The 24079-nt window shown below is 37.7% G+C and overlaps 1 protein-coding gene across 4 annotated transcripts in view; it reads right to left on the reverse strand.

Moving 5' to 3' along the window:
* The window catches only part of IL1RAP (interleukin 1 receptor accessory protein), a 121903-nt gene that overhangs the window by 43619 nt on the left and 54205 nt on the right, over positions 1-24079 (reverse strand). For all 4 annotated transcript variants that reach the window (XM_061193272.1, XM_061193274.1, XM_061193273.1 and 1 more), the window contains exon 3: positions 2693-2978. In XM_061193272.1, the coding sequence (XP_061049255.1) occupies positions 2693-2978 (286 nt within the window). The remainder of the gene's footprint in view (positions 1-2692; positions 2979-24079) is intronic.

The following is a 24079-nucleotide window of genomic DNA, read 5'->3' on the forward strand; positions in this document are numbered from 1 at the left end:
GTGTTTTCTTTTATTTCTTGCATCTAGTGCAGTGCCTAAACTTTCAGTAGGCACTGAATAAATATTTGTTGGATACATGGAATATACATAAAACTGTATTACATATAGGAAAACAATAAAGGGGGTATAGATAATAAAAATAAGTGATTTTTTAGGGTGATATGTAAATGGGTCATTCATTGTCCACCCCTTTTTGTGATTTCTATTTAAGACATATTACATACTCAATAACTCATGAATTAAGACTAAATCCAATGGAAAGTGTGGGAGAATTCACTACCCTCCCCAAGGTGGGAGGAGAGAGTGTTTAAGGATGACTTATGACAATGGTAATAAGGTGGAAAGGGAGAGTGGCAGGCATAATCTTTACCTACAGATAACAAAAGGTCTTCCAAGTAGAAGCATCCTATAGGTGGAAGTTATAGAAGGTAAATTTCAGCTTAATAAGATACATTTCCTGACTATAAAATCAAGTGATGAACAATGAATGGACTGACTTTTCCAGCTCCGTAAGTCAAATCTGGATGTTATCTTAACAGAGGTACTGAGGCAAGAATACAAGCAGTAGAATCCTGAAGGATGAATCTTAACTTTATTTTCTTAATGACATCAGGTCTATGATTTCACATCGTCCAGTTTAAGGTCATTCTCAGTTTAGGAATCACCACAGGACAATGGGAAGCTTCTGGTACCCCCACCAGATAAGTTTAATTCAAATTTTCTTTAGAAGATTGGCAGACAGGTAAATTGAAGAGATGGCAATCTGGAAATTGATAAATAACACTAAAGGTATACTCAGGCTTAGAGAGTCATGAGCTCTACTCCTATAATATAAAAGAAGGCTGGAAAAGTTTGGGGGAGAGCTCTAAAGAAGTAGTGGGTTGCTAAGGAAAAAAAAAAAAATAGAGATACTGAAGCACTAGAACACATAGTAGAGACCAAGGTCAACCAGAAAGCTACTGATGACCCTTCCCCAGGTATTTGCCAAGGTGTATGTGTGAAATGTTACTAGATTAACAATTGCCAAAGATGAAAAGGAGCTCAAAGAACATTTAGACCAGCTTTCTCATTGTGTGGGTATAGATACCAAAGCTGTATTAGGGCATAAACAATGGACACATGAGTATTTCAGGCTCCTTGGAAGCTCACATCCCAGTCTAGAGTTCACTCCAATAAAATTAAATAGAAGGGGTAAAAGCCTCAGAAGGGACTTCAGAGGTTACAAGGGACTCCCAAAGCCACAGTGATCAGTATGCTTTTTTCTGTGATAGAGAAGTCCTTTCTCACTAAATCATAACATTGTTTAAATTTATCAAAACAGAGTCATAGTTATCCATCAGAGAACAGTTATAACATCCATGAGAGACAAGGAGCATTCAGAAGAAGGTCTGGGCTTACTTATTATTCTGTTATGTTCTTCTGTTATTGTTATGTCATCCAGCTCTATCACTATGGGCTGAATTGTGTCCCCCACCCCAAATTCCTATGTCGAAGTTGAATACCTTAGAATGCGACTGTATTTGGAGATAGGTCTTGAAAGAGGTAATTAAGGTAAAATGAGGTAATATGGGTGGGCCTTAATCCAATATAACTGATGGTCTTATAAGAAGAGGAGATTAGGACACAGAAGACACAGAGGTGAAATGATGTGAAGACATGGAGAGAAGATGTCTATCTACAAGCCAAGGAGAGATGAATGAAACCAACCCTGTTGACACCTTAATCTTGGAATTCTAGCCTCCAGAATTATGAGAAAACATATTTCCATTGTTTAAGCCACCCAGTCTGCATTATTTTGTTATGCAAGCCCTAGGAAAGCCAATGTACTATTAAATAGTAGGAAACTATCTTAAAAAAAAAATTCACAACCCAAATGGGAGTTTAAAAAATAAAATAAAGCCTGGAAGCTAAAAAGGGACCTCAGGAAAAAAAGTAGCCAAAGTACTAAGCCTTAAAATGGTTATTTTTCAGAAGGACCCTCAATGTTTTCAAGGTTTTTTTTTTTTTTTTTTTCCCCAGAGGAAAAACAAAATTAATCTGTTGTAAAAGGAAAATTGGTATATTGTGAAGTAAAATGCAAAAGGTACAAGAACTTTCAGAAAAAAAGTTGATTTGAAAGAAATTTTGCAGTAATGGTAGGGTGCTTTGGATTATATTATTAGATTCCCAGAGATCTGGTATTCATTTGCTTTTTAGGGAAATTTTGGTGGAAAAGTTTGAAAAGCACTGTTTGAAGTATATTTAATGCCTCTCAGATATTCTTTCCTTTATATGGCATCCTGAGGCTTTATTTGTGCTAGGTACTTAAAAAGTTGCCAAGAATAACAGATATGAATGGGTTCTACTGCCTGCCCTGTTCATTGTCCAGGGAAACAGATACACCTTCAGGTGAGGCAGAAGTGGAGGCAGATTCATGTCAGGGAAAGGGAACAAATGAACAAGCCTCCACCTCTAGACAACTCCGATGTATGTCAGGTTTGAAAAGGAACTACCTATTGAGAATGTTCTCGGAAGCTCAACCATTTTCTCTGCACATCTCTTTCAGCTAACCTCAGCTAAGCCAATGAGGTGAAGAGTAAATCTCTCTACATGCTTCCTTCTTCCCCTTCCCACCTTCACAGCCCATGCATCGTTTGGAAAACGGTTCAGGAACGAAAGGGAAAAGAGAAAGTCACCACAAGGGTCAGGCTACCTTAACATGCAGGTATAGTTGCCTGTGTCATTGAGGAGTGTGGGCCGGAACCAGAGCACATCTTTCTCCTTACTAATGCGGTTCTCAGGGAGGCGGAAGTTAATCGGCTCCTCAAGGTCCCGGTCCTGCCTTGTCCAATACCAGATCAGAGTAAGGCCTGCTGAATGGGCTGTACTGTAGTTATATTTCAAGAAGTGTTCAAAGAGTGGGCACTTGATACGAGCTGGCTCATCTTCATACACTTGGATCTGCCTCATGGTATCTAGTCCCCAGTCATCACAGCGTTCTGGAACAGTCAAAAAGAAAGAAAAGGCAGATGAGTCATCTCATCTCCAGAGAACACAACTTCTCCTTAGGACACCCCAGTATTTTCCAGACCCTCTTCTCGGGTCATATTCATTAGCCTCTTTCTAATAAATGCATGTAATAGACAGCTGTGGTGTGAGGAGAATTCCCCTCATTCATTTATTATCTTTTGACTATCTATTGGATAACAGTGTGATCTGATAGCTTGATCCTTTGAATCCTACAAAGTATGGGGGAGAATCTCACCTGGAAAAGAAATCTTGTGCTCTTTCACTCCTCTGGGGACAAAAGAGGTTCTAAGGAGAAAATTGTAACTGAAATGGCAACCTTCTAAGATTCCCAGTTCTCCCCTGGTCTTCACTGTCCAATAGCAATAAAATGCAAGCCACATAGTTAATTTTAGGTGTCCTAGTTGCCACATTAAAGAAACAAAAAGAAGCAGGTAAAATTAATTTTTATAATGTATTTTGTTAAACTCGATATATCCAAAACATCCCAAATATTGATAAGCTATTTTATACTCATATTCTTTTTTTGGAATAACTCTTCAAAATTCAATGTATTTTACACTTATTGCACATATCAATTTGGATTAGTCATGTGTGTCTACTGGTATTAGATTAGACAGCCAAACTGACTACAATACACAAGAAAGCTTCCTAGTAAATAAGAGACCACATGTAGTAGAGCTGAGGCACCCTTGCTGACAGCTGCACCCTCACAGAAGCACAGTTGTCAGACCTCTCCACAGCTGACCAAAGACGTAAGAGCAAGCTCAGCCTATATCAGCTGAGCTGAGCTTATGTCACCAGAACCACCCAGACAACCTACAGACTCATGAGCAATAATACATGTGTAATAAATTAGATGAAGTTTATGATCGTTTGCTAGGTAACATTTTGCTAAGCCTAACGTTTGCTAGGCTTATCTGCATAAGCAGATAGCTAACAGAACAACTAAATTAGTGACTACTTTAATTTTGAAAAAAGCAAAGAATTTGAAGCTTTATGACTTGCAAAATGTTTTGTAAGTAAGTAATACATTTCTAAGTAAATAATAGACCTCTGGGAAATCTAACAAACTGACTTTTCCAAGAATCAACAAATTTCCATTGTTTACAATTGCTATGCTTCATTTAGAAACATGTTTTAAAATCCAATATACAGAGAAAGAACTGGAAAGATCAAAGTGTTCACATTAATACAAATTGATAATAAAATATTTTTTATTAAACATCTATCATAACGTTCTTTAAATATATTTTCATTAAAACTGCATAGTTGCAGAATTAGCTCCTTCAGTTTACAGGAAGTTGTAACCATAGTTTTTTCAGTTAAACATGTCAGATTGAATACATGCATCCAATTTCACTGCTTTATGAAACTCCACTAAAACTAAAATAATTTTCAAGACGTAAACCCAAGTAATAGCAACAACAAGAGGAAAGATAATAGCAACATCAAATGGACAAGTGGTGACCAACTTAGCACATTTAAAAAGAAAAATCCTAAATGAAGAGGGGAGAGCTGGAGAACAAACCAATCTGCAATGCAGAATGCAGAAAAAACCCAGGAGGAGAAACTGTCAGTATCAAGATAAGTAATCACTAGTACCATACACTCAATATTTCTGGGTTCTCTTACTAGGCATATTGTAAGATTGTACTTTTATGCCCTTCTGAAATAAGGGGATGCCATGTGACTCACTTTGGCCAAAATGATGTACTGAGTGTCACCTGTGTTGAGTGTTTTAAGGGCCAGAGTATATTTCACCATGCTTCCTTTTCTTCTGCCTTAGCAAATATGAAAGCATAGACGTTGAGACTCCTTTAGCTTGGTTCCCTTGATATGGATGACACACAGCAAAGCTTTGCTATTTTAAGTCATAGAGAATTGGGATTTGCTTACTACCAATATAAATAATCTATCCTATCCTGGCAAATGCAACCAGATACCTTAAAAATAAGCACATAGGTGGGACAGTAAAATAAGGAGAATTGGATGAACGCTATGTCAAAAAGTGACATCTTTGGTTCCAACCCCACCCTCCTAGCACTCAGTAACCTTTCCCACTGAGCTCCAAGGATAGGAGCAGCCAGACCTTTACTCTCCAGGCAGGAGAATGAATGAATCTTCTCTAGAAAATCTGACTACTTTCAGAAGAAAGATCTAACAATCTTAGTATCAGAGGTTTTTTTTTTTTTTTTTTTTAAACAACTTGTACAGCCATATCATCATATCATCCAATAGAAAAGCTCAAGGTTAACAAGTCCCACATTCACATTTAGAAATTTTAATCAGCTTCTTAATCACTTCTTCTTAAATATGAACAAACAGCCCCAGGAGACATCTGAGAAAAATCTCTACTATAAAAGGTAACATCCAAAGAAACATTGTAAAAGAAAATTTGATAAAACCAAGATTATTCAAGAAAAAGAAATCTTTTAAAAGAAAAACAAAAAACTATCATTAACATACTCAGAGAGATAAGGAAACTTTTGTATTCATGAAGCAAGAACAGAATGATATAACAAAGGAATATTCAGAGAAAAAAAGCTTATTAAAATTAAAAACGTGATTGAAGAAAGGTAAAATTTAATAAATGGTTTATTTGGAAGTTAAATTTGAGAATTTTCTAAAAAGTAGAGTAAAAAAGAAAAATAGAAAATAGAGAAGAAAGTTAGACCAGTCCACGAGTCTCAACATCTCAATAGTAGGATCCCCAAAAGAAAGAAAATAAAAAGAAAACTCTCCATTAAATAATTCAAAGCAAAAACAAATCTCAGAACTGAAGTCATAACCTTCTAAATTAAAAAGATCTGTCAATTGCCCCAACACAGTGGATGAAAACAGACTTACACCACAAAAATATTTTTTAAAACTGTGGAAAAAGAGAAGATTATATAAACTACCAGCGAGTAAGAAAGAGGAAAAAAATAGTCACATACAAAAGACTAGGAATCAGAATGGCTTTGCAACTCTCAAAAACAAGACTGGAAACTAGAAGATAATGAAGCAATGCATCTAAAGGAAATTTATTTGCAATCTTGAACCTTAAACCCAACAAAACAATCACGTGTGAGTGACATTTTCAGACACATAAAGACTCAGTAATTTTATATCCTATGTGCTATTTTTTCAAGAAGCTTCTGGGAGATCTGTGCCAACAAAATGAGAGAAAAAACAAGAAGAAGGAAAACAGGAGATCAAGGAATAGGGGAGGCAATTAAAGAGAGGGGGGAAGGGATTCCCAGAATAACAATGCAGGATATCCCAGGAAAGCAGCTATGCAGTAGGGCTTGGTGGTAAATCAGTGTAGACAGAAAAAAAAACGGAAACCCCCAATAAAGAAAAAATAATTGTAACTGATGGATTATCTGATTAGATTAGCACTGTGAAAAATGATGCTGAAGGGTAATTGAAAAGTATGAAAATGGTTACCAAAGGATACTAATTAGAGTAAGCATATGAAAGCAAGGCAATTCATAACTTCAAAAAATAAGAAAGGTAACATAATCATAGTTCGTTAATATCTGAAGACATATTAATTGAATGATTATTGATTCAACCAAATATTGCAATAATATTATATAGAGAGGTATGAGGAAGGAAAGCAAAGGGGATAGCACTTTAGAGAGAGAGTCCTTATTTACTATAATTTTAAAAAGTGAAGAGATAACACATAGGGTTGACTAAATGAAAAATAACAATATACACAAATTGGTTAGCAAACTATAGATAGGAAATGCCAGAAAAAATAAATAAAATCCTCAAAAGTGACTATCTCTGAAGAAGAGAACTAGTAGGAGCAGAGGAAAATTATGACAGAAAGAATACAATTATTTTGGTACCCCTTTAATATATTGGCCTTAAAAAACCTCCGTGCATGACTTGCTTTGAAAATAATTAAAATATTAATTAGAAAAAAAAAAAAAAGGAAGGAAGGAAGGGGGAAGGAAGGAAATATCCACTGTGCAATACAATTGGCAAAGTCCCTCTCAAGTGTCAAACCATCCTAATCATACCTACTTTCTGTGAGAAAAAAGGATTGATTTTGTTTTTTAATTCCAAAATTTGTATTAATATGCATTGGCAGGACATTCACTCACTTTTAAATTATAAGATATAGTTGAAAGAGACAGAGAGAGACAGTTGGCAGCTGATGGAGTCTGGAACTGCACTATATTAAGTTTGTTGTCTGGATGAAATAAGATGCTACTGCCTTCTGTATTTCATAAAAATATTCTTTATGCTGTTCCTAAAGGCCTCTCTGTCAAGAGCTTTAAACTATTTGCTCAAATTTGAATGATTTTAGAGGCAAGGCTATAAAATGAAAAGTATCATTCTCCTCGCAACCCCACTCAACAATATATCTCCATTCAGATCACCCCAACTTGGGCCAGTAGAACACAGTTCTGATATCATGGCTCACTTTTAACAGGAACACTGGTAAATTGGAGAGAAGGAGGAAGCCATTCTGGGGGTTAATGTTACCTTGATTAAAGGAGATTTTCAGATACCAATGATATAAATTGTTACTTTGGCCCTGGGAAGTCTTTATGGCCCTGAACAATAATTAACACCAAGGCAGATGATAAGTGACAGGTGGATTTTTTTTTTGTAAAGTAGGAGAATGCTAATTGTGAAAAGGGAGATGGAAAAAGAGAGCTAGTGTGACATAGCAACCACAAGGATGTACTCAAGCAGACCAATCTAGGAAGAAGTATGAAATGGAATTTTGGTGATCACTGGGGTAGACTGTGGCAGAGACTGACTAAATGTTCATTAGTCCTGTTTTCTTTTCCTCGGCCCATATGAAACCTACATATCCTTAGCAATTGGGTTGGGGCCATGTGATTTGGTTCTGGTCAATGAGTGTGGCCAGAGATGCTGTACAACTTGAAACTCCCAGCATAATCTTTGGTGCTTTCTCTTTCCCTTCCATGGAGTCCTTGAAGACCAGAAATTTTTGAAAAATGCAGCATCACAAGACGGAAGGAGCCCAGATTCCTGCCATCAGTCAAAGCAGAGGTTCTCAGGAAAGCCATCTCACTTTCAAAGAGTTGTGACTATGTTAAGCCAAATCTCTATTGTTTAAGCCACTGAGATTTGGTGGACATAATTTGTTATAGCGACTAGTATTGACTAATAAAGGAAGCCAGAATTTTCCTTTCATAACATAACAATAAATCAAGAGCAGACAAGAGTTATTTTTAAAATAGCATATGTTAAAGGCCCTTACATACTAAAATTTAAATACAGGTCAATCAATATTTTTGGCTAATTCCATAGACTTAATATTTTTTCAACCAAATTAAATGCAATACAGGGTCAAGGGGAAAAGATATCATTATACCCTCTACGTATCTCCCTTACAGAATGTTTCATGGGCCAAATGCATATATCTATAAAGTGAATCAGACTCCTCTATAATAGGGACCAAAAACACACATATTAGTATTCATGAACATTAACAGAAATGATATGATTTTTATTGAGTTTTTTCTTTGCCCATTTGAAATTAGTTCTGTGGGTTTTTTTAACTTTCTCTAGCCAGCCACCTGAGGGCATTTTGTTTTTAAATTATTCAATGAACAAATAAAAATAAAATCTATGGCAACGGGCTGGAGTGTCACGTAATACCAAATTAATTATACGATTCACTTCAGGCACCAGCCGAAGAAAAGACTGGGGAAAAGGCTGTTATGCAAATAGATTTGTCTCTAATAACAGCAAAGGGAATTTAGCGAATTACTGGCACAACGAATTACTTTTTTGTTTAAAATGTCCCTTCTTAACCAGTTTACTCCATAGTGGAAATCCTCTCTAAATTGGCCCCTCATCACAGGAGAACTACAAAGTCATCATTTCCCTCAGCCAAAGGATTTCTTAAGGCCGGGACTTGGTGCCACAGAGGACTAATGGAAATGTGCAAAGCCATCGCAAAGCCAAGTCACTGGAAAATCCAACCCACGCTCCTGACAGCAATTAGCATTTATATAGCAGGGTATACATTTTAACTAATTAATCTCACAACACCCTCTTGGGCTTTCATGCCCATTCCCACATTACATGCCAGGAAATGAAGACAGAGAGATTAATTGACTTACTTTTGCCTGAGTGGGAGCACAAATAAAAGCTGCCTGAACATAGATCTGGGAGGCTTGTCCCAAAGCTATGTTCACACATTCAAAGCAAGATATTTCCCACAGGAAAGCTACTCATATTTTTGTATTTATTAAATATTTACTGAAAATCTGCTGTGTTGTGTGCTATGGTAGAGAGACATGCAGATATAAGAACTCAAGAAGCTGAGGTATAGGAAAAAAAAAAAAAAAGAAGAGGAAATTTTTTTTTTTTCAGTTCAGAACAAAATTTTAATTTACAGATTTGTATATTAACCTCAGGCAATCAAGATGTTATTGTAGATACTGCTGTCAAAAGGAAATTTTTAAATATTGGAAGACCTAGGTGGAATTAATTTCTGTATGTTATTATTTTCCCTGTGCCACATACTTGCCATATGACTTTGGAGAAAATGCTTCCCTTCTCAGACTCAGATTCTCCATGTGTCATATGCCCATCTTATAGTGCTGTATGGAAAGCAAAGGGCCAGACATATGAAAGGAGCTCAGTACATATTAGCTGGATCTGCATGGGTCCTTGTCTATCAAGAGGTTAACAATCTTGGAAAAAGAAAGACATAGATGCAGAATTAACTAAATGAAAATAGCTGGTAGAATGAATGAATCAACTGTTAAAACAGGCTTCTAGGCAGGATTATAGTCATTACATTAGTATAGTATAGATAGTATAGTATAGTATAGTGTAGTATAGTATAGTATAGTATATACAGGTGTGGGTAGAGAGGGTAGTCCTGAGACTGGGTTGAGATGAGAACCAGGCCCTTTTAATATCCCATCTTAGAACCCAATGTGAATGAAATCACCTTAAAAACACCCATCAGCACATTGTATCTAAGGCTGAGGGCGGAGACTAAGTCTAATGGAAGGGCAGAGACTAAGCCTGAGGGTGACTTCCTCTCTCCAGGTCTATGGCAAAGACTGTTAAACATGTCCCATATACCATGTCCCCACACCCTTCTTTTTCTAGTGTATGGGAATTTTCAGTTGGGCACATAGCCATTCAGAATAAAGGCTATATTCTGCAGCTTTCCTCTCACCTGGATATAGTCAGGTGACAGTTCTGGGCAATGGGATATGTTTGAAATCGTCATATGGTAGATTCCAGAAACTTTCCTTGAGAAACACTGACATATCCTATGTTTCCTGTGCTCTTGCTACCATCCCATTTCTTCCATCTTGCTGCTGGGAACATGGATGTGACAGCTGGAGCTACCTTATGGACTATAAGAATGAAGGCCACACCCTCAAGATGGAGGAATGTGAAAGTGAATGGAGAAGGGACCTTGAATAAGTATGGAGCTGGCTTATCAGCCCTGAATTTTCTACCTCTAGATTGTACATAGGAAATATGTATTTTTTAATATCCTTGCTACTGAACGTGTGATCCATGACCCACTACCATCGTCAGCATCCCTTGGGAGCTTGTCAGAACTGCAGACTTCCAGGCCCCGCCCAGACCTACCAAATCAGAATCTACAGTTTAACAAGATCCCCAGGTGATTCCTATGCACATCAACACTGGGGAAGTATTAATGTATTTTTGTCTCCTTATTCACAGCCGATCATCATTCTAATTGATAAAAATGTCTTATTTCATCTCTTATAACGAGTGGGTTGTTGAACTATTTCTGAGGTTTTATCCACCCCGTGATTCTAGGTTTTTGATTAATATTTACATTGAAAAATATATTCCTTTTTGTTCCTCAGTGGAAAAAATACTAAAACTATCCAGATATTTTTCTAGCAGTGTCCTATTAATTAACCACCAGTTTTCAAAAACAAAAGAAAAAATCTACGAACTACATTTCCTAGAGTATGATTTCTGTGGAAAAAAGATGACTAAAACTAGATATTTTTTATTCAGAGGAGAGCTACTCAAAGGCCTAGAAAATGTTGCTGAAATTTAATAGTTATCAACTAAGCCATCAAAAGGAGAGAGAGAAGTTCCTGGTGGGGGAGGAAAGCTGGAGTGGCTGTGAGCACCCATCAGACATCCTCAGGCTGCTAGTACTGTTCAACAATACTGAGCTAATAACTGGCAGATGGCTTTCCTGGACCAGATAATTAGACATACCTTACTCCCACCAAAGAAGGGAGTTTTCTTGATTGAGGAATTTGAAAAAAATAAGAACTAGCTCTGAGCAGATGATAAGATTTGCCAGATAAGGAAAGAATGCCAAACTCAGAAAGTGGGTTGGGGGAGGGTGAAGATCCACAAGTTACAGCTTCAGCTTTGCAGAGGTTGTTAGGGTCTGTTGCTACAATAAGTTTTATTCCAGATAGTGTACAATGCCTCCCTGTGACACTGGGCACTTATCTTTACACTGACCTAAAGACCGTTATTTTATATCAATTAGAAGTGGTAGTCCTCACAATGAAAAAAAAAAAAAAAAAAGTAGAGGAAGTCATTACCAGGCAAACATGAAAATAAAGATGAGAAGAGGTGAAAAGGGACAATGAAACCTCATAGATGAAAACAACCAAACCTATGAAGTTTAAATCCAAAACATATACCAAAGTAGGTGATACTTAAAGTTACAAAATCAAATCATCTGAAGGATGATGTAGAGTTGAGATCTTTCAAAGTCTAATAATTATTGTTATAGGACCAGCACTCTAGGGTCTATGAACAGTTTGGTTTTCTTTCAGTCCTTCCATGTAGCTGTTCCTCTTTTAGTCTGTGAACATGAGTGTCACTTTCTACAAAGTTTTCCCTGTGGCAGAGGACTTGAGAAAAAACCATGAGTGCTCTAGAAATGTTTACAGCTCTCAGGTCTACAGGAGCTGCTGAAGGTCTCCAGGCTCACCCTTCATCTCCACCAAGTCATTTCCCAACTGGTTTTTGCAGCACCAACACAGAGACCCTTCATCATGAGTTAAGGTCCAAGAAAGGTCCAACAACCACCCTTCCTGTTGCTGTGCATAATAAAGAGGAACATGGAAGAGGATCATCTAATAGCTACCTAGAAAAGGCTTCACTTCTCTCACCAAAGTGGCAGTAGGGGTTAGCAGGCTAAAGAATGGATTATGGGTGTGCTGCCTCTTTTCCTTAAAAAAATCACTGTAATGAGCATCCTCATGTGGCTGAAGGGAATGATTTTCTTTGCAGGGCTGTTGTGACAGTAAGTAAACGGGCTTATGTCAAGTGTGGCACAGTGCGCTAGGGAAACGCTAAGCAGTCATTAGCTGGTTTTTATGTTATTTTCCCCAAGCAATTTTTTTCTAATCCATGATTAAGATGTAAATATCCAATTACTATTCTCATATAATAATCAAGCAACTTTCACTCTCTTCATTTTCATTATTACACAATATTTACTCAGGGTCCTATGAGTGCTAGGGCTATAAACAAAATGTAGCAAAAAACAAGGTCTCTGCCTTCAAATTTCCATGCAAGAAGCAGATCCTCAGCATTGGAAGTAAAGGCATTTTGGGCAGCATCATAGAATCCCAGAACACAAGGGTCTTAGATTTGGTGGTAGCCTTCTGTTCCAGTACGATAGCTGGTAATACCCCCATTTTACAGATGAGGTGAATGAAGCCAAGAGAGGATAAAAGACAGGTCTGAGAGGTGGGCTAACAATATATGATAGAGGGGGGGAGTGACCAAACCTGAAACTCATATCCTGAAACTACTTTCTCTATGGAGTCTCTGGAGTCTGACAACCCCAGTTCAAATCATTCTGCTACTTGCTAACCATGTGAGTATGTGCAAGTACAGTAAATATTCCTCTGTCAAAGAAGGCTGGTTTGAAGACTTAAGAGACAATGTTCTTTAATGTGTTTAACAGAGAGCTATTCAGTAGTCCTCACTATCTTAATATTATATTCCTCTCTTTCTTGATTCCAAACTGAGTATGGACAATTTCAAACTAAATGTGGCCCAACAAATGTTATCATTTAACCTATGGGGACTCACCTCTAACACAGTGTTTGAGGGTGTTAGACTAGAGGGGAGTTCTTAAAACATTTAGAACTATCCTCTCATTTTACAAATGCAGTAACTAAGCTCAGAGAGCTAACTTGATGAATGGCATAGAGCTCATGAATGGCAAGCATAGAATCACTTCTTTTCGGTCCAAATGTCACGTTCTGCCTACTCTAACATTCCAGTAAAATGCATATCTACACAAACATTCCCAGTTGGTCTTGGGAATGTAAATAGCACAATAGTATATTCTCCTTCAAAACAGAGGTTGAAATAGGCAAAAAAAAGCAAATCCAGGAAGATTGAAACAGATAACAGTAATACTGGAGCATAGGAGGTAACTCTACATGCGTTCTACATAATCAAGCCACCCAATTCTCCTCCTTTTCTTTTTACAGGTGAAGAAGCTGATATATGGGATATGGGTCTTATCCTTGAGGCTGATACTCAAGTAAAGTAGGTGGCAACGCTGCCCATAAGTATGGCACTTGGAAAGAAAGATCCCATACCCCAGCTTCCTCACATGTAATAATACATGAAGCAAAATATGAAGCTAATGTAAGTACCTACCTAGCAGACCTGTTGATAGGGGTAAAGAAGATCGTATATGTGGTATTATATGCTTGGGTGCATAGTAAGAACATAATAAATTTTAGCTACAATTATTATTTTGATTTTCACAGATGAGGGAATTAAGACCTGGAAAGATAGCAGGAAAAATTATTATGTGCATTTGTTTTTGAGTTTTTATTGCATTTTACCAGATCCAGGACAGAAAATCCAAAATTAAATTTGAGTCCTAAAATGTAGAAAGCAGGCTAAGCATAAACCAACTTCTTAATTAGTAAAGACAGCCAAGCAATCACTTTTCTCCATGATGAAAATTTAAAGCCCTCCACATACTCAAAATGTCTCTATAACCCTCCATCCCCACATCTCACGTCCCAGATGGAGGGTGAGGGGGGCTTGTTCCGTGAAAGTACACCAGGGGCCTTCAACTTTCAATTAAAAGCTATATGATTCCCATGCCTCAAGATTTGCAATCATATTCTATAAACAACTACAAAGTCAAAAAAAAAGAAAAGAGCATTTTGTGAGCCTTGCCAGCAACCTCCTCAGAAATTCTCAGGAAATTGCCTGGAGTAAAAGGGCGTTTGAGATCTTCATCACCTGCCAGGGGAAGAGACAGGGGCTACAATCCTGCCAGTACATTTAAGAGAGGCATCACCTGTGAAATGCCAGTGCAGTCTCATTCAATTTTAATAATGTGTCAAGCATGTAGATTTTTCTTGAAGGCTGGTAGTGACAAGCAGGAAACAAAAGATTCTGACAGAAAATCAGGTGAAGCAAGCAACAAAAGCTGATCATTAGAAATGGGGTCTGGGAAACGTCTGGCAGTGAATGACGATGGGGCAGTAGGAAGAATTCACGAGGTAGGGGTTCCGAGTGGCTGGGCTTTCCGTGGTCCCTCAGGAAGAGAGCAGTGTCAGCTCCCAAGGGGAGAAGCAAGGTCTTGGGAAGATAAATGCCAAGATTAAATCACGGGCCAAGTTTCTGAATGTTTAAGCCACCCGTAATCCACTATGCATCTGAAAAAAACACTATGGGTTGGAGCTGGAAGGGGGCCTTACAAATCATCCAGTTCCAGGACACATTACACTGATTAGGCTTTGAGACCAGAGGGGTGAAGGAATGCCTGAGTGAAACACTGGGTTAGTACCAGAGGCAGGATGAAACCTTTCAGATTCCCATATCACACATGACTTCTGCCTATAAAACCAATTACAGAAGAGAGTTTATACCACACTTACGTCAGTTTCTGTTTTTCTTTTCTCCTGGCATATCAAAGGTTGAATTTTTATGCTTATATTTATGCTCAGCTTCTTGAGTCACTATAGGATTGAGAACATTTGCCTCTTACATATTTATTGCTGAAGAGAAAGCAGAAAACACAAACCAACTTTCCTGAACTCCAGAGCTCTTGAAACATAGGAAGCAAAATGGGAGAATAAATTTTCAATATAGGAAGCAAAAGCAAACACTCCAAAGAAATCAAACGTAGAAGATTTCCGCTAATAACCCTACTATTATCAGCTCTCTTTCACGTGATACACACATTCTCCACTGACACTCACGAGGGGATACATGCCAGTGTTCTGACGCTGAAAAAAAGCAAATAATTACCATAAAGTAGAAAAATGAAAATAAGAGAAATAGTTGCTAGATCAGGAAAAGGGTCTGCAGTCATACCAAGAAGGCTTTTAGGAGCTTCAACATACAACTTTATCTGTCCATGTATATATCTCTGTTTTGTGTGTGTATGTGTCTACCCAAGGTACACATCCCAAGGCAAAACTGTCAAGTCAGGACACTCTTCTCTGGGTACTTTTAGCCTCCCAGTGCTGTGGCTCCCTGCCTCGTGGAGAAAGTGATAATGGAGGTGGTTGATTAGAAATGGCTTTTTATTTTCATACTCTTTAAGTCAGTAAAATGTCCCAAACTTCTTACTCAGGAATCAGTGCCTACTTCTCCGCCCTCACCACATCCCACCAAAGATTATAAATCTGTAATTGTTAACAGAGTCCACAATAATTTATACTTGACACGGCAGTTTCAGACACATTATATTCTTTGATCACGGAGGTAGGGGTTGTTGCCTCGTTTGGGGGTTTGGAGAGGCTCAGAGAGTGACATGGGAAGCTCACAGTGCTATAGGGCAGTAGAAGTTTCTGATTCCAGAACCAGTTCTCTCTCTACTGATCCTCTAAGACTCTCTGGTATCATACTCAGTCCTTTGGCTTCTAGTTTGAAGACTATATACAATCTTCCCTCAAATACTCCATTCACATTGATTCTTGAGCATCTTAAACCATGTTCTTTCAGTCTTACAGCTAACTGCTGAGACTTTTCTTTGACCATAGAAATTCGTTGTCAGACAGATATCTTTAAACTTCCTTGCCATTAAACAGAGTTCCTGAGGTACATCTAGTAGTATTCTTTATGGAGAATAACAACATAGGATCAGGAGACCTGATTTCTTGCACTAACTCTGCCAGTGAGACCACCATGATTATAATAATTACCACCTAATACTGAATGCTTTCCATATGCCAGGTATTAAGTGCTTTACATTTATTGTCTCTTTTAATTCTCATAACAACTCTTTCAGATGGTTTTATTATTGTCCCCATTTAACAAATGAGGAACAGGAGCCTTAGATAAGTAAAAGAGTATCTTCAAGATTACACAGTGTTAAATTAACTAAACAAAGAGGCCATTAGACTGAGGTGGCTGTAAGGTCCTGGAAGCCTACTTCAGCAAACCAAAACCTAAGCTGGAATGCTTCAAGGTCAAGAAAATTGAAACCTAAGGACAATCACTCACAAACAGCCAACTGGACTTTCTCAACTATTGCAACCACTTAAGCTGTAGCCAATCAAATACTTTCCTTGTCTTGCTTCCACCTCTTCTCTATAGAAGTCTTGCCCCTGGCTCCCCTCTGTGGAGTGCTCCTAACTACGTCCAGTTTGATGCTGCCCAATTTGCATCGATTTTTGCTCAAATACCCTCTTAAAATTTAAAAATTTTAATATGCCCCAGTTTATCATTTAACAACAGCAAGTAAGTGAGAGAGAAGGATTCTAACACAGATCAGCCTCATTCCAGGGTCTAAAATTTAACCATGACTGTGGCCAAGTAACTTCCCTTTTCTTGGATTTTATTTTTTCATGTATAATACAAGGAAGTAAAACCAGACAATCTCTAACCCTTTCCATCTCTATAATACGATGGGTTTATAATCAGTGCTAACTTCAACCGTGTTTTCTAGCCTGAAACTTAAAAATATAAAATCAAGCCAGTTTTTCAAGGACAAGAGTGGGAGTGGGTGGGCACCTGTTAATAGAAAGTGGAACAAACTGAATGAGTCTCTTTAATAAGGAGCATAAAATCCATGATTAGCAGTTTCCAGCATCAGAAGACACATATCACAGCCAAGAGGCAGTGGGGCAGATCACATCTGTCTGAATTAAAGAGTGTCATCATGTAGTCTTGTTTCCAGAGGAGACTCTGAAGCTATCTTCATGCTCAAGTTTCTCTCACAACACACACTTTTGAAAAGCAGAGGAGTCAGAAAAGTCAGCTTGTCCTCAAAGGCAGCCCCCTCAGGTATTAGCTGCCTCTGTCTTATTAAATATGGTCAGGCATGACTCAGCTCCTCTATCAACTGTCTGGGAAGGAGAACATTTCATGCTGGTAGAAAATCACCTTAAGCAGAACAATGGAAGGCATTTAAGGTACACAGTTAGAACTGGGTTGCTTATTACTCAAAATCAAATCACCCTTTTCTTATTCTAGACAGGAGAGCATAATCACAGCCAAGAGGGAAACAAGACTGCACTTGGCTTAGAACACATCAGATCACCCTGTCACCTCCAGTTACAACTATCAGCCACTCAGACACCTCTTCTGTCTGGTTCACAAAGCAAGGGGAACCGTGGGTTATGCCATGTCTTTCAATCAATAAACCCTCAGTGAGAACCTACTACATGCAACAGTTTATAATTGGCTCCAATGGGGGGATAAAGACACAGGGAAGACATGGTTTCTGCCCTCAAAGGTCTCACTATCTGGAGAGGGTAGACAGCCAAATAATTAATCTCAATGCAAAGCAAAATAAAGTAAATGAGAAAAAGAAAAAGATGCAATGTGTCATAAGAGGGTAGAAGGAGCTCTTAATTCTGACTGCAGGGGAGGGTGGGGAGTTCAATGAAGCCTTCACAGAAGAGATAGCATCTGATTTAAGCCTGAAAAATGAATAAAATGTGTGCTGACAGATACAGAGGGAGGAATCCAGGCTGATGGAACATTGTAAGTAAAGGCAGGGAGGGCAAGGGAGCCATAACTGGTCTGTAAATCAGCTGGGGTTGGATTACAGAGTGTGGGATGGTTTAGTTGAGCGTTAGAGTGGGAGACTAGGATTATACAGGGTAAGGAACTCTGACTTATGAGTGCCACATATTAATGATAATTATGGCACAGATGAAGACTGGATTGGGAAATACGTTTGTGCTCCCTGAGGTTGTCTGATGATTCACACACACATGCACCTCCACAAGTGTCAAGAATGAAATTTCTTTATCCACTTGTTATCTCTGCTTTTACTTATACAAACCACAAATGATGACAAAAGAGACAATTACAGTAACCTGGGCTCGGGGGGTGTGGAGGCAGTGAAGCTAATCACTTCTGAGGTGGTCCTCTAGCTCCACAACTGTTGGATTAGACGACTATGATTTACCAAGATGAGAAAGACATTGCCTAGTGCCTGTTCCTTTTCCATCCCCCAGCCCCCCTATCATCACTGATCATACATGGGCTGTAGAGGCGGCAGCCACTTTATGTCAGTTTCTGGAACTTAATTATCCAGAACTTTTATTGCTTCTCTCTTGTGGAGTCTGTGCTCAAAATATTTTAATAACCAGAAACCTCAGTGAATGGCAATGCTCTGTAGTATAGCACACTGTCTATACACCCCTTATGGTACTCAGAACGTCAGCCCATGGGTTATAGACGATTAGATATCTGGACCCTCTTTCCAACTACCTAAAGTTTCCTTGTTAATAGGACAATTGTCCTTTTCATCTTCATACCCCACCCCACCCCAATCCCCCTGCTGTGCCTGAAAAAGCCAAGAATCTCTGTAAACATGCAGAGTGAAAAAGAGAATAGTGGTAGATTCAGTGACTGGCCAAAGAATAGGACTTGAAAATAACTGGAAAAATTAAAGGTTAGCAAAATACAAGCCACAGATGAGAAAAAAAAAATTAAAAATTTACACATCTGATGGGACTTCCCTCGTGGCGCAGTGGTTGAGAATCTGCCTGCCAATGCAGGGGACACAGGTTCCACCCCTGGTCTGGGAAGATCCCACATGCAACAGAGCAACTAAGCCCGTGCGCCACAACTACTGAAGCCCTAGTGCTCTAGAGCCCACGTGCTGCAACTACTGAGCCCGAGTGCTGCAACTACTGAAGCCCGCATGCCTAGAGCCCGTGCTCCGCAACAAGAGAAGCCACTGCAGTGAGAAGCCTGTGCCCCGCAACGAAGAGTAGCCCCCGTTCGCCGCAACTAGAGAAAGCCTGAGTGCAGCAACGAAGACCCAATACAGCCAAAAAAAAAAAAAAAAAAGAAAGAAAAAGAAGCTAATAAAAATAATAAATAAAATAAAATAAAGCTGCCTCTTTAAAAAAAAAAATTACACATCTGATAAAGGACATATCCAGGATATATAAAGAACTCTCAAAATTCAATATGAAAACAAATAATTTAAAAAGGGATAAAAGATTTCAACAGACATTTTATTAAAGAAGACATACAAAGAGTGAATAAGCATATGAAAAGATGCCCCAAATCATTAGTCATTAGATAAATGCCAATTAAAAATCACACAGGATACTACTACACACCTACTAGAATGGTTAAAATTTTTAAAGTGGAAAATACCAAGTGTTCACAAGGATATGCAACAGCTGGCACTCTCATTTGTTGCTGATGGAAATGCAAAATGAAGTACAATCACTTTAGAAAACAGTTTGACATTTTCCTATTAAGCTAAATGTATACTTACAATACAACCTAGCAATATTAGTTCTAGGTATTTACCAAAGATAAATGAAAACTCATGTTCAAACAAAAGCCTATACACAGATGTTTATAGCAGACTTAATCATTATCACCAAAACCTTGAAGCAGCCAAATGAACTTCAACTTGCTGATGAATAAACAAACTGTGGTATTACCTGTACAATGGAATACTACTCAGCAATGAAGAATGAATTTCTGTTATGCTCAACAGTGTGGATATATCTCAAATGCATGATACTAAGTGAAAGAAGCCCAGTCTCATATGATTCCATCTGTATAAAATTCTGGAAAGGCAGAATTATAGAAACAGAAAACAGATCAGTGATTGGCTAGGGACTTTGACAAGAGATTAACTGCATTTGGAAATGTGGATTCTTATGGGCAAACACCCACCTTCAAGTACAAAAATCTCAATCCTAATCTCATAATAAAGGAAACCAGTTGGTGCTTACCCATATGCCAGTGCATAGTGTCAGTTTTCAAGTTTATTCAACTGAGTATATCTCACTGAATCTCCAGAACAACTCTGCGAGGTAGGTACGGCCAATAGTATCATCTTCATTTTATAAAGACAGAGAGTCACATGGAGCCAAATTTGACTTTAGTCCAGGATTTCTTTTTCTCTACATTACATATTGTGAATTATCCAGGGCATTTTCTGAGCTCCCATAGCACTGAGATTTAAATTTGCTACACTAACAAAAAAGGAACTGCTCAAATGTTCCCCTCTTACATCACAGATTAGGGGGTTGAGTCCGGGGAAGACCTCTGAATTCACCATGATCTCTTCTTTTTTGATGCAATGTATTTAACCTTAAGGAACCATCCTGGAATGCAGCTGTGGTATCTATCATACACAACCTGAGACTCATCTGCTATTCCATACTTCAAAAGACATTTACAATGGCACAGTCACCTTGGAAAATACTTTGGTAGTCCTTCAAAATGTTACACAAAGAGTTCCCATTTGGCCCAGCAATTCCACTTCTAGGTATATACCCAAGAGAAATGAAAACATATGTGCACACAAAACTTGTACACAAATGTTCACAGTAGCATTATTCATCATAGATAAAAAGTAAAAACAATCCAAATGCCCATCAATGATGAATGGATAAACAACAGAATTAATCAGCAATAGAAGACAGTGAAGTACTGATACATGCTACACATGGACGCACCTTTAAAACATTAAGCGAAAACATTATTCTAAGCCAGTCACAAAAAGCTACATATGATTCCATTTCTAGGAAATGTCCAGAATAGACAAATCTATGGAGAAAGAAAGTAGATTAGTGGTTGTTTAGAATTGAGGGAAGGGGGAAAGAAGTCATGTGGAATGGCAGCTAATAGATACAAAGTTTCTATTTTGAGTGACGAATATGTTCTTAACATAGATGTAGTGATGACTGCTAACATGACTGGTTGCTACTGTTTTCAACACATGGAGTTTTTAGAAAAAATATAAAATAAATAATGTCCTTAGTAGTGAAAGGGTTGGAATCCCCTGGGTATACCAGGAAAAAGAATAATAGGTTGGGAGTACATGACAAGGGTTTGTGTCCTGGTTCTCTGGCTCTTCTGTTTACTGTTTTATGACTATGGCTAAGTCGCCTAGTCTCTCCAAGTCTCTGTTTCCTTATCTGCAAAACAAGAATAATGATATAATTTATCGTTTTTCTGATGATCATAGAATGCAAGCATTTTTAAACTATAAAACACTATATGATGTTGTTCACTATAATGATTAGTTGATATAATGATAATATGAACTATATTTGGCACATACTATAAGCCCAATAATATGTGTGTTTATTGCATAGAAAATGAAGGAATGCTGACAGTTGAAGGAAGAAGTACTCATTTGTTTAACACATGTATAACCATGTCTACAGATACTGAAATACTGGCAATTGGCTGAGTATACTTTGTAGTACTGATCTCTTTAAAAAAAGAAGGAAGAGAAAACTGCCTATAATCAATTGAAATGTTTAAATGAGCAGATAAAACAGGCAAGAATTAGGGTACATAACTACTTTTGGGGCTGAGTATCCAGTATTGGAAAACTTTGAAGTGGAGAAGCGAGAACTCACTGATTTCAACTTCCAAAAATTTGGGTGGCTAATTTTCATCTTCTTGACATTACATATCTAACAAATACACAAATATTAGCCACAGTTATAATGCAGGAAATTCAAGAGTAATATCACTTTTCCCTCACAAATCACCTAACTTGATAGTTTTCCAAGGGCATTTCCTGAATATTGAAATTATCTCTGTTCTACGGAAGTTATTAACATATCATTTTAAAGACAGAAACAAAGAGCTAATGTTTAAACAACAATATCTCACAATTGCCCCTTGCTTACCATCCCAAGCACTCCAAAGGTTCAGGTCTTCATTCCTTCTTACTTCCAAAAATTGTTACTCTATATTTCTAGTTATACATATAATTAGATTGTAATATAGTCAGATGATACAAAATTATTTTTAAATGGTGGAAATAAACTCAAACATAATTCCACTTTCTAAAGATAATCACTGTTAAGATTTGGGTGTATTCTACGGAAGGTTTTCTATATGTGCGCACGTGTGTAATTACACACACATGCACACAGTGGTGTGTGGTAAACCAGGGCTGGGGCAGGGCAGGGGCTGATTTGTAGCATCTGTTTATTAATTTCCATAGGGTAAATACTCTCACCAAAGACAGTTTCAAACTAGCAATGATTTAATAGCTGGTTCACATAATTCCTAAAAATTGAACAAATGGCTCTCATAAACCACTGCAATCTAGCTTCAGCAAACAACTGCCACTGTTTTTAAAGGTTTCAGACTTTAAAAACTGCTGTATGGTACCTGTTTTTAAGCAGAAATATCTATCATAAACTCATTTCGTTATCAATAAATATAAATTTATATTTTTTAAGACTCAATAGTATTCTCCATTTTTTTTTGGTATCCTCTATCAATGGATATTTACATTGCTTTGTCCAATGTTACCTATTTGAACAACTGTATGACAAATAAAGTTGTGAATACAGCTTGATGCACTTCTCTGATTATTTCTTTAGGGTATATGTGTGCAATGTTCATTACAAGGTCAATGGGAGGCACTTTGGTGTCTTTGAAACAAACAGTCAAGGTGCCCTTCACAAAGTCTATTCAAGGGACACTCTTACCCACATGGTATGAGAACACCACACTTGGTCATTAGATCACCACATCCTGTCTAATGCTAGGTAGGACTGTTCTCCTTAATTGTTGCTAATATAATGGGTGAAAAATGACATCTCGTTGGTTTAATTTGCATCTATCGTCTTACTCATGAATTTGACTTTTTTTTAGTATGATCCATTTGTTTTTCTCTTCTTGAACTGCCTGAACTTCCAGTTAAAAATCTTTTCTCATTTTTTTCAAAGAGTATACTTTACATTGGAAGGATTTCTTTTGGGTGCAAGAGCTCCTTGTGTTGTACTGACTTAACCATTTGCCATATACCTGTATCTTCCCAAGTTTTCATTCACCCTTTAACTTATAATATTTTGATGCTCCACTAATTTTGTCAATCTTTATGTAGTCAAATATATCTAATTGTCTGTAATGGCCCCTACCCTTAATGATCTATCTAGAAAGGCTTTCTCTATCTCAACATTATAAAAACACTTGCATATATTTTCTTCAAGTACTTTTAGGGTTTAATTTATTTTTTTACATTTAAATATTTAATTCAAGTGAGATTTGTTTGGGGGTAAGGAATAAGGTAAGAATTTAACTTTATTTTTATAGAAATTATCCAAATGTCCTAGCATTTAAATACATCTTTTTCCACTGACTCTGGATGCTACCTTGGGTAACCGCCAGCTGCAGAGCTGGCTTCCTTTCTGTTCTGGATTCCTGTTTTCCCTTCAATTTTGTCCTCCGAGAACTTCTTACCAACTCAGCAAGACATTTATTTTTAAATGCAGCATTTCTAGCTGCTTTACAGGAAAAGGGTTGTTTAGGGGACCTTGTCCACCATGCTGAGAGAAACTGAAATCTTCTCCAAGCTATTTCTGACATGGTGGGTAGCATGAACATTCAATAACTAGATAATGTCAGGGACCTGCTCAAGTCCTTTCAGTGACCTTTTGTGGCATGAAGGTAAATGAAATAACACCCGTAATAGGCCCTAGACTCTGACTACCTCTTCCTCCTCATCTCAGGCCCCTTCCCCCAGAGTCCTTTTCTTTTTTCTTTTTTTTTTTTGTGTGTGTGTGTGCGAATTTTAAAAATATTTTTATCGAGGTATAATTGACATACAACATTATGTTAGTTTCAGGCATACAGCATAATGATTTGATATTTGTGTATATTGTGAAAT

The sequence above is a fragment of the Eubalaena glacialis genome, chromosome 6 (genome assembly GCF_028564815.1).
Source record: "Eubalaena glacialis isolate mEubGla1 chromosome 6, mEubGla1.1.hap2.+ XY, whole genome shotgun sequence".
Classification (NCBI taxonomy): Eukaryota; Metazoa; Chordata; class Mammalia; order Artiodactyla; family Balaenidae; genus Eubalaena; species Eubalaena glacialis.